At 44.9% G+C, this 11,793-nt stretch overlaps 1 protein-coding gene and 1 non-coding gene across 4 annotated transcripts; one reads left to right on the forward strand and one right to left on the reverse strand.

Annotated features, from left to right (window-relative positions):
• Nucleotides 1-310: 310 nt before the first annotated feature.
• Nucleotides 311-5,621, forward strand: LOC100840849 (type I inositol polyphosphate 5-phosphatase 4). 3 transcript variants are annotated; one of them, XM_003557456.4, is made up of 14 exons: nt 311-1,067; nt 1,201-1,291; nt 1,908-1,994; nt 2,189-2,276; nt 2,496-2,600; nt 2,703-3,203; nt 3,366-3,501; nt 3,608-3,801; nt 3,886-3,994; nt 4,136-4,284; nt 4,395-4,638; nt 4,792-4,857; nt 4,997-5,032; nt 5,123-5,621. In XM_003557456.4, the coding sequence occupies exons 1-11, from the start codon at nt 1,038-1,040 to the stop codon at nt 4,612-4,614; spliced, it is 1,710 nt and encodes a 569-aa protein (XP_003557504.1). In that variant the 5' UTR covers nt 311-1,037; the 3' UTR covers nt 4,615-4,638; nt 4,792-4,857; nt 4,997-5,032; nt 5,123-5,621. The 3 variants fall into 3 exon arrangements, with proteins under 3 accessions (XP_003557504.1, XP_014751802.1, XP_024313457.1); XM_014896316.2 differs by lacking the exon at nt 4,997-5,032 and having other exon boundaries at nt 5,143-5,621; XM_024457689.1 differs by lacking the exons at nt 311-1,067; nt 1,201-1,291 and adding an exon at nt 1,633-1,833.
• A 2,845-nt stretch (nt 5,622-8,466) lies between these two features.
• TRNAF-GAA lies at nt 8,467-8,539 on the reverse strand. Its single transcript has one exon. It is a non-coding gene; the product is annotated as a tRNA-Phe (tRNA).
• Nucleotides 8,540-11,793: the final 3,254 nt, after the last annotated feature.

Genomic DNA, 11,793 nt, shown 5'->3' on the forward strand with positions numbered 1-11,793 from the left:
TTAACTTTGTAACATAACAAATGGTGGCTCATAACATGGTCGCGGTATTGTCCTTGTACTTATCTTCTCTTCTCGGCATCGATCCAATTTCTCGAATGTTCGTGAAGGAATCAAATAGACTTCACTTTGACCTGGCTTACCTTAACTAAAAGTTAAAAGATGGCTTGTTAAAATAAAAATGCACCCTTGTTTTCATCGACTGATCATTTATTTGTAGTTTTGTATACTACTAACAAAATTCCAAAATAAGAAGGCAATTTTTATTTCCCCCTCTCCTTTTCCCGTTCCCCGGGGAAACTGCTTTGTCCACACTCCTCGAGTCCCCTGCCATTTGTGCTCCCTCCTGCGCCTTCTCTTCCTCCCACGAGGCCACAGCGTTGCTCCTTCCTTCCGTTCCTCTTCCTCCTCCAGCCCGGATTCGGGCGACAAGGCCGAGAAAAAGAGAAGAGAGAACGAGAGAGAGAAAGCAAATTGCAAGAGAGAGATGACCAGTGAGGGATAAAAGGGCAGCAAAAGGAGTGAGCACACAGCAAACGCAGACAGCAAAGCCCCTCTCTCCCCCCATCCTCCTCCTTCATCCTCTGCTCCCTTTCTCTCACCTCAAGACATTTCGTCCCTCCTTCGTTTTCCTCGTCGTTCTCCTCCAGTACTCTTCTCAAGAACCAGTACAAGTAGCCGTAGCCCGTAGGAGTAGACCTCCCACTGTACCAGCAGTACTAGCCCCTGCATCCTTCGTGCCTAGCGGCCGAGGCGGCGGGGACTAGCGAGGTGGTGGCTGCATTACTCCGGCCGCAAGAATCGTGATCCTGCCATCGGAATCCCATCCCGGTACGAGTTTGCGGCGGAGGCGGCCGATTTGGGGGGCTAATTCGGCACAAGATTTGAGTCCCCCGGATAAAAATCCCTTCTTTCGGGGGTGATCCGGTCCTGGATTTGAGGCTTCTTGCTGCAGAGGTCGCTCCCAGCTCGGGGCTGGTGCCGCCGGATAGGCAGACCCCTCTTTGTTTGCTGCGCCCCTGCAGAGGAGTTATGAGACGATGAGAGAAGAGAGCAGCAAGAAGGGCAAGGTAAGCTGGCATTTGATTTGCTAGCTGGCCATCTATATTGATGTGTTCTTGCCTTCTTGGTTGTTGATCAGGTTGCTGTGTGTGTTTTTCTCTCTGCGCCTCCTTTTCTGATCTTCCTTTTCCATGCCTGTAGCTTTCATGGTCCAAGTCCCTCGTGAGGAAGTGGTTCAACATCAGAAACAAGGCACAAGACTTCCATGCCGATCTCGATGCCGGCCACCAAGGTATAATTAATATTAACAATGGTTAATACATCCTCCTTGGCTGTCCAATGATTAGTAATTGCGTTGCATCCCCTTTTTTTCGGTTAGGATTTATTTTTCTGCATTTATTTTTGGGATTAGCAGTTCCTGCAGCCCCAAATGGCATATCCTTTCCCTTTTACCTTCCAAGAAAGTCCATTGCTCGTGAGTTTACCCTACTGTGTTAGCGGTAGTTATAACCTCCTTATCCAAATCCTCTTGGTCTAAGCACCTGGTAGTGATTCAAAGGTAGATGGGCAAAGTAATTGACATGTCACGATCGACATTTTTTTTTTCTACAATAGATACTGCTACGTTTCAGACTTTCAGTTCCAGTTTCCAGATTTGATTCAGAGATGCACAAGCCATTAAAAGGGCCCAACCAACAAGCAAGCTTTTGCCACAGACATCCCTGCTATTTTTGTTTGATGTCTCTATGTTTCTATTCTTTATCCCATTTTTCTCCGGTCTAAGTTCCTGATTTCATTTTATGTTTAGGCAGTTCATCAAAGGATCACTAGCTAGTAGGCAGTTCTTTTCTCTTTCATTTGTTGCTGCATTTTGTGTGGTTTTGTGCTGAACTTGCCGTGTGATCCAGGAAGGAATCATGGTGGTGGTGAAGCACGGAGGGTCAGCTTCTCAGCGAGCGAGGCAAGCACAAGCACAGCCAAGAAAAGCAGAAATGGTACAGTAGAAAGATGCATTTGGATTGGACCACACCTCTCTCTCCCTCTCCTTGGTTCTCACACTCCATAGATGCAGCTTTCCCTTTCCACCACCACAACTCTCTTTGTGAAGCTCTTTTGAATCTTTCTGCAGCAGCATCAGCCTCTTTTCTTCTGCCAAGTTATCTGATTGTTCTTGCCTGTTTGTTCGCAGACCGGTCATCAAAGCGGAGCGGCGATCGTTTCCGCCGAGGGAGGAATGATTTCGATCCGGCACGCATGACAGAGGTTCAAGATTACAGGTAGCTAGATAACATTTGTTCCACATGCATGCTTTAACTGCTAGGGCCATGAGGTCTGTTGTTTAGTAGTATATCAGAGTTGTAGACCGGAGGAATCTTTCGTCTCTGCCCGATTTTTGGTGTCCATATTGCTGTTAGGCAGCCCCTGCAATTTGACTTTGCTACAATGTGTCGAAGGATTCTCTGATTGATGGTTCTATTTTCTCCTTTTCTTTGTAGAATCTTTGCGGCGACATGGAATGTTGGTGGTAAGTCCCCACCGAGGGGGCTAAATCTGGATGAGTGGCTCCATTCTTCTCCTCCTGCCGACATCTATGTTTTAGGGTATGTTTTGGATGACCGATGACATTCCTATGGAGTCAAGTATTTTTCTACATTTGCAATTTTGAGGTGATTCAGTTAATTTGATTTGTCGATCTTTGGCAGATTTCAGGAGATTGTTCCTTTGAATGCTGGAAACGTTCTCGGTACTGAAGATAACATTCCAGCAAAGAAGTGGGTATCGCTCATTAGGAGGACACTGAACAAAAATCCTGGGGCCAGTGGTTATGGTGGCTACCACACGCCATCACCGGTCCTTGATCCGGTTGTAGAATTGGATGCTGATTTTGAGGGGTCTGCAAGAAGGCAGGATAACTTTTCATTATTCCATCGTCGATCATTCCACGATCTCAGCCGTAGTTTGAGGATGGATGGAGACTTTATGTCCCAGCAACCAAGATTAGATCGAAGGTTTAGTGTGTGTGACCCAGTCAACTTGGGGGGCAGACCAAGTGACTTTGATGGAAATTCACGATGGATTGGGTCACCAGATGATGAGAACATTGACGAGGAAGTGAGCACCAGCGCACAATTTTCACCGTTCCCATATACCTACAACATGTCAGGGCCCACTGAAGAAAATGACGGGCAATCAAATAACTCTAGGTATTGTGAATTCTGTCATATTTATAGGCAATTTTACCTAGATTTCTTGCAACATATTCTAAAACTCTCTAAATTTTGATATTATTGTTGCTGCATTTTTGTGCATGTTAACTCTTAAGTTCCTCTTCTACTAACTCCGTGAAACTGATTGTGCCTTGTCAGGTATTGTTTGGTTGCCAGCAAACAAATGGTTGGTGTATTTCTCACTGTTTGGGTACGCAGTGAAATAAGGGATGACGTGAGAAACTTGAAAGTTTCTTGTGTAGGTAGAGGACTCATGGGCTATCTTGGAAACAAGGTAACATAGTACAACCAAGTGATACCGGCATCTCTTCTCTTCAGACATTTTGTCATTATTTGTATGTTGTAAATTCTTGTAGTAAGGTCCTTTCCTTTTATCGCAGGGTTCTATATCAGTAAGCATGTCTTTGCACCAGACCAGTTTCTGCTTCATCTGTTGTCATTTGACCTCAGGGGAAAAGGAAGGGGATGAATTGCGGAGGAATTGCGATGTTATGGAAATTTTGAGAAAGACCAGGTTTCCACGGGTTCACGGCACTGGAGATGTGAAGTCACCTGAAACTATTCTTGACCATGAGTAAGTGTCTGTTTCCTGCGCACTAATGTAGAAGCTGCAGCAAACTTTTCTAATCCATCAGTTGCCCTCTAATATTGATTGCAGTCGTATAATATGGCTTGGGGATTTGAATTATCGGATTGCATTGTCCTATTGTTCAGCAAAAGCTCTTGTCGAAATGCATAACTGGAAGCAATTGCTAGAAAAAGATCAGGTGATTATTCATTTCTACTGTTAGGATTCTGATTTTATACCAACTAATTTGATGGATAAAATCTTCTGATCAAAATGGCCTTTATAAAAGTATAAGCTGTGAAGACTATAATAATCCTTGAGTTTACTTCTTATGGAACAGCTTCGGATACAACGAAGATATGGGCGAGTTTTTCAGGGTTGGAAGGAAGGAAGGATTTATTTTCCTCCCACATACAAGTATTCCTTCAACTCAGATCGGTATGCTGGAGAGGGCATGCATTCCAAAGAAAAGAGGAGAACACCTGCATGGTAAGTTTCTTTACTTTGCATAATATGCAGATATATTTGCTTTATTTTACAGTAGATTACTGCTTCCTGTGGATCTCAAACCCTTTCATGTTTGGCTTATGGACTGAAAGGTGCGATCGCATTCTCTGGTACGGCAATGGCCTCAATCAGCTATCTTACGTTCGTGGAGAGTCTCGCTTCTCCGACCACAGACCAGTATACAGTATTTTCATGGCAGAGGTTGAGATTGTCCACCAGAGGAAGAGAAACATGGGCTATTTTAGCTCTAGGATTGAGGTGGAAGAGCTGCTACCGCATTCGCAGAGCTACAGAGGCATAAACTTCTACTGATTTGACTTATTAGCATGTTGTAAGGTATGCTATGCTAACTCCTGTTTAACGTTGATGAAATTCCAAGGATAATAAAACTTGAACTTTTGTTCTGGTTGCATAATGTTTACACCGTTGATAACTTGTTTACTTGTATTCCACCTTTATTTACTCTTTTCCTTGTGTCACACGGTGCAGGTTAGGAGGTTGGCCAAAAGTACTTTATGTATGGTTCAAGATTCAGAGCCCACTAGATTATCAGATGTGAGTTTGACTAAATATTTAAGCTTTTGACTCTTTGTTTGCTGAAACGAGACATGCTTAGGGTCTAAGATATGATTGCCGGTAATGATGATATGATCTCAAACCTAATCGCTTGTTTATTCGACATGCCTCGTGACAGATACTCAAGCAAGAATGTGCAAATACTAACTTACAGGTGCATTTTCTCAATTATATTGATATAGTTTTAAAAAAAATCTTGCAAACCTTAATAGTTGATTAACATTGTTTTGTTTTATGATTGCAGGATATTGGGCAATTTTGCAGGCAGCCATTTTGTCAAATGGAGAAGTACCAGCCCATGTCACTAACTATACTTGAGATCCAACTTTAGCCTCTTAGTTTCTCTGAGCAAGATATTGCTTCCAGTTTTTTCTTCTTCTTTAGTTCTATTTTGTTCAGACTGTCAATAAACACCATATATTATTTTGTTTTTTCATTTCCCCTTTGCAAGTTCTGTAAACAAACCAGTGTATCCCATGCAAGTTGTGCAAGAATTATTGCAAAACATGATGCCTGAACTTAGCTTTAGGAGAAGTGTTCCCGGCCTGAGGGAGGAATGATGAGTCTGAAGAGGCTTGCATAGTTACAATCATGTGTACACCTTTCTCCTTCTGTTGTAGTGCTCGAGCAGTTAAGTGAGGCATGCATTTTTTTTGTACTCATTACTGCTTTGACCAAAAAGCTTGGATCCCTCCATTATGCTCCCAGGTTGATTAATTTGCCCTCTGTAATGTTGCTTGAAATATTCTGTTTGCCACTGGTTTGTTAATCGAGCAAGTTTTTGCTTCGTTTGAAGTACCAAACAAACTATTTACTTCTAGCTCTTGGAAAAGGTTGCTTAATTTGCTGCTTGATGTCCACAAAAGAAAGTGAATCCACTGTATGTAGATGGCTCTTGGAGTCTGATGTTTAACCTATTATTAGTCTCTAGCTGCATGGCGTCACATGCTGTGATCTCTCCTCCCTAGGTTCATGCACAACATTGCTGTTCTGACTTCTGAGTGCTCTTGGAGTATTGTATTGTAGTAAATGTGTGTTGGCATGCAGTTGCATCAAGTCATTGGCAGGAGAGCATGCATGATATGCCAGTTGATCAAGATTAGGAAGGAAATCCAGAGTTGTGGATCAGATTGAGAGCTTTGACTATCTGCTTCTGCAAAGTTCTGGCAATGTTGTTCTATCCTAGGTGGAAATTAGAGTATATGTATATTTCCCAAGGCTGTGCTGTCCATGTGAAGTGTAAACTAATTAATATTTTGGTCAACCATGAACTGTACTGTACCCCTCCATGTTTCTCATCCTACTTGTGTAGATTTTATTTTAGTTTTCTTCTGGTTAGACATGCTAGTGATGATCTGGACATTGTTATTGTTGTGATTACTTTTCTGCTCACCAGATTCCATAAATACAGTTACCAAGAAGAGCAGAGTACCTGTTTTCCAAAAAAGAAAGAACTGCGCAGCAGCAGCAGCAGCAGAGATGAAGCAGAAAGCAAAAGAAAGAGGGAAATGCTGTTCCAAGTTTCCAACAGTGCAAGTAAAAGATAAAGGTATAACGGGTAAAAGGGAAGAGGGAGCAACGGTCGCGTCCAGTAAAATGAGTGATGGCCTTTGGAAGTTGGAACCCGTGAGTCCAGTAAAAATGAGAATCATTTCTGTCATCTTCTTAAACCATAAATTGTTTCTGCGATCAATACATACCCTTTCTCTATGCTTTGGAACGAAAATAAGTACTATTATCTGAAGGTGAAATGTCTCCCTAGTTGAACAAGAAATTCGGCAAAAGTATTTGATGGTGACAATTTTTGGTAGTATTTGTTTTCGCTGCCTGTTATTTGCTCCCTGTCGCCAACTGTTCTATTGCAGCTATACCGGCTTTTTGAAATTGCGTCCTCTAGTCTTTGATATCCATGCAAACACTGTATCTCTGCTCTTCATATGTAAACATCAAACAGATGAAGATTAAACGCAAGCATCAAGAATTAAATATACAGTATAAATTCTTCGTGTTGTCTTGCTTCGCACACATCGTCGTTACTAGCTTGTATTGCAGTTACATACATCGTGGAAGATCATGCATCGAGATGCTTCTGCGCATGCTCCTTGGCCTTGTTTTACTGACCTCTGTATTATATTATGCTCATCTCCTCGTCACTCCTGATGACAAATTAAGCAGCAAACTGTGGACTGAACCTAGTAGATCTTTGTCAGGTGAAAGTGCATGGATTTTTGCTCTTTAAGCCATGTTCATTAAAGTGGCCTGGACGCCACCATTATCTCTGAAGCGATAGTCTAATTGCTAGCAGTTCCTTATCTCGCCTCCAAATCAAAATAAAGCAGGTCAAACTATCTGAATACCTCCTCTAGAAGCGTACTATAGCCACCGGTCTTGCCTTGCCACATCTGCCATCATCGTCAATTTGTGCGGCAGATCTTCTTTTTTTAGTCTGGTCCGCTGCTACCTTGTCATTGTTTTCGCAATCGCTGTTATCTATATCAATATATTGAATTGGAATTGGTGATGATGGTACGGACGTCACGGTACGTCACTTCACCAAAATTACGAATCTGCCATCGATGTCTTCACGTGTCTTTTAATTCCGGCTCCCGCAGTCTTCAAACGTAGAAAAAACACGTACCGCTCAAAAAAGAAAAAAAGAAACCAACAGAGCCCTCCTCGCTCCTCCTCTCCTCCTACGAATCTCACCCCCACCCCCTGCCCGATCCGGCTCTCGCCGCCGCCCTTCGGATCTTGCCCGCCGCCGCTCTTGTCGTCTCCACCAGCTCGTGCGCGTCGGCGGCGTCCGTGTGCGAAAGGCGGCTGCGGACCCACGGCGACGGCGCACGCTCCGACTGCCGCCTTCCACCGGCTCGTGCGCGCCTGTGGCTCCCCGCGGGACTTGGACGGCGATGGGATGAGCCTGAGGCCGGGATAACGGTGGCCTCGCGCAATGTAGCTGGAACCGCGTCGGCGCGAGCCATCGGTGGCCCTCCGAACGGGCAGTGGCGCGCGGCGACCAATGGCCGGACGCGATGTGTGGGCGGCGCACTGCGTACTTGGCGGCAAGTGGGAGTAGACGGCGCGCGGGAGTGGACGGGCAGCGGGAATCTACGGACAGAGACGGTGCGCACAAGCGGGCGGGCGCGCATGGTGACGTGATGTTCGGTGGCAGGATGAATCGGGGCAGGGAGAGGAGGAGTTTGCACTCAGGATGGATGGACAGGATAGACAGAGGGAGAACGAAAAATTGGGAGAAGAGATTTGAGAAATAAAGTACGGAGTAGGAGTAATAAGAGAGTAGGGCAATGAGAAATATAAAAAATAAGACATGTGAAAAAGAGAAAAAGAAAACAGGGTATAGCACACGAAAATAAACATACCATAATCGCTATATACATATGTATTCATAAAACACATCAATATTTAATTTAACGTTTTGATACAATTTTTTGTTGTTCTGTAGCAACGCACGGATCTTTTTGCTAGCGCGCGCGCAAAATCAAATTCCGTAATCAAAGACAATTAGGAAAAGGTTCAAAAAAAGGAGCGAAGCAATACGCGAGGGAGGGAGGGATAAAAAAAAAGGAATGCGGTGAGCGTGGATCGAACACGCGACCTTCAGATCTTCAGTCTGACGCTCTCCCAACTGAGCTATCCCCGCTTCGACGATTTTGAACACCGGACACATTTTTACTAAATGTACAAGTACTATGATTGTATGAGGAATGTGTTTTCCGTATCATCTATGTTCACGTTCTCGTACATCGTGACGACATGTGTCGGGTACCACCGTCGCCTCCAAGTTGCCACCTCGGACGCGAAGCCGGCACGATCCACGAGGTAGATGCATGCACGGGCCTCCATGTGGCTAAGCTAATAAGCTGTCCTGCTCCACAGAGATCGACGATGCATGGAGACCCGAGAGCCGGCCGGCAATTAACCTGGCCCGCGTCGACCCGGCCGGCCCATGCCGATGCCTGTTCGTTTTGCTTCCTGTCAGATGCCCAACGTACACTCCTCCAGATGCATCCCTGGCCGTGGCCTGCTGCGACTGCGTGCATGCATGCGTGGTCGTGTCGGAAGCTACTGTGCACAGACTCCCCATGGATGGATGGAGACTGATTGTTGGATGGTTGGAGGGGCGTACGGCTATATGCAGCAATGCAATGCATGGCAAGGGTTCACGGCACTCAGACGTACACGACCCACTGCACACCAGTCCCATTTTTGCTGTCACACTCACACGGTGTACGTACCCTTTTATTTTTCAAGAAATAACGGGTATTTAGGGATTTCCACTCCCTAGCTTACACGTAAAGATTTAACCAAGCAAGGGTTCTCTGAGCAAAATGATCGCGGTACACATATGAACGGTGGAGTGCACGTGTGTACGCCGGTACGCACTTATTAGCGTACATGGACTTACGGGAGCAGGAGCATTGACTCGAGAGGCTACGGCGCCGTGCGATCGACCTAGCTAGCCCATGCATGCGTACCTTAGTTTTACGACACGCAGTCCGCGACAAGATGTCAAGACCAGCCCAGCAAGCAAGCAAATGAGCCCAGACCGAGCTCTCGGAGAGAGAGAGAGGCTTCGTAGAGTTTCAGACAGCATGCACATGCACATGCATGCATGCGTCGACGCGCGCGCTGACTACGGAGCGGTGCTACGTCCTACGTGATGTGTGCCATCGGGACAAGACCGGCCGGAAGTGACGACCATCGTCAGTTCCTACTCAATTCCAGTAGCTACCACTAGGCAAGCATTGAAGATCGGTGGTCTGAACTTCTGAGGCAAAGCTGACGACGACCGACGTGATGCCAAGTTTCAGACACCCGTACGTACGTATACGCTGATACGCATGCAGCACGTATGTACGTACGTACACGGCACCCGCCCATGCATACCTTTGATATACTCATGCATAGCGTGCGTACATCTGTACGTGGGAGACCGTACGTACGTACATCCAAGCCTGTCGTCGTTGCGTGCGGATCGCGCCAGCGCCACAGCGCGCAGCTGAAACTATGCCAGTACGTGTAGCTACTACTCCGTGCATGCATGATATGTATGGGCTACTGGAAAACAGGCCGGCCAGTGCCCAGCAGTACGGATCAGCTGCTAGCCAGTGCCAACACACACACGCGTAGTACTATACGCTCAGGCCGGCACGCATGCAACTGTTGAACTCGAGTTATTTCTGTCACTGCATGGGCTGGTATAAAGACCTAGCGTGTCCGATCTAAAAAAAGAAGCTCGCGCTGCGTGCATGCGCGCTCCTGCTGTGCTAGTACTGCGTATACACACGTCATCGCAACTTGGTTACACGTACGCGTGTGTATGCATGCATGCAATGTGTACGTACGTACTGCAGCGCACAACTGTTGAACTCGAGTTATATATACTCAACGGCTATATCTTTGTTTCCTGCGTGTGCCGCCGGGTGGCATTCAATGAACTGGCAACTGGTATAGTGTCAGTATGTACATATGTATGCCGTGGCTTAATTTGTGCTTCTAGCACGAATATCTTCAATCAACGCATGCGTCTGCTCCTGCTCTGGTTCTCATACAGTGGCTGACGAGTAACGACTTGTATATGTACGCACAACTGCGAAGCTGATATGCATGCATTTTTGCAAAAACTGAGATGTAAAACGAGAAAGATATTCGCGGATGTAGATTAAAAAAAAAAACAATCCTGCCATGTTGATCATGTAGTTGATGAAAAACTGGCCCAGGCATTTTGCTTCGGGCCCAGGCATGAATGAGCACGTAGATCACTAGTAGTACGTGCGGGCCAAGGCTGGGATAAGCCCAGAAACCTGCAACTACAATTGCAAGGGGCCGCGACCCAACCAACCACCGTTCAACATGGCTGTCTCAAAAGAATGATCACCATGCCGTTAGCTTTCTGCACCAACACATTCGTGTGCTACACTAAACGGAAAGAAAAAAACGGCATGTCGACCCATGCCAAGTTCTGCATTATCAATTTTGCTATACAATGTGCAGCGTTTAAAATGAACGGAATTTTTTACTTTTCATCTGTGATGACTGTTGTCAAAGTAGAGTTTTGGTCTTTGAACCCTGGTACCGACGTTGATAGATGTCTCTGTAAATTTGATATTTTTTTTTTTGACTTAGGACAAAGATAGAAACATCATGTACTAAAAACATATTTAGAAACAGAGAAAGTATAAATTATCGGCTTCTTAAAAAATTAGTTCATGTTTTTGTTGTTCTGATTTTTTAAAATTTAGTTTTTGTTGGTTGTTATTCGAGTTTACTAAATTCCCAAAACCAATTCCTGTACGGGAATTCTAAAGAGCAAATGTTCTTTCACTCGTGTTTGTGCGCGATGCCTCTTGGTGGTCTGATATAGTGTAGGCTTGTTTAATTTTTGTGCTGACTGGACTGCCACCTATGCGAAAATGAGAACACTTTGTTTTTGCGAAGATTGTCAGAGCACTTTTGGTTGACAAAATCTAGATCGTCAACACTTAAGAGTGGACATGCCGTCCATTATAAGAGTTGACATACCAAACACACACTTTAGAAATAGTGAACCAACTAAAATCTGGCTCCTTTTTTGCGTGTATGCATGGATGTTTTTTTCTTTGACAATATATATGCATGGGTAATTGGTAATGTAAAATTGTATTTACTCGTAGTGGACATGCACATCATATCAAACCCAATATGGTGTGCCGACCATATGAAGTGACACGAAGTTTTTTCCGGGAGAGAAGATCGTTTCGACCATATCTCTACATCGATCGATGCACATGAAATTATAACATTTTTTCTCTTCTTTCCTAACATGTGCAATGGGTGCGCGTGCCTTTCATTTGAAACTGAAAGGGCGTCGAAATAGTCGAACATTCATCCGAACAAGCACAACACGGAAATTCA

Source organism: Brachypodium distachyon, chromosome 1 (genome assembly GCF_000005505.3).
Source record: "Brachypodium distachyon strain Bd21 chromosome 1, Brachypodium_distachyon_v3.0, whole genome shotgun sequence".
Classification (NCBI taxonomy): domain Eukaryota; kingdom Viridiplantae; phylum Streptophyta; class Magnoliopsida; order Poales; family Poaceae; genus Brachypodium; species Brachypodium distachyon.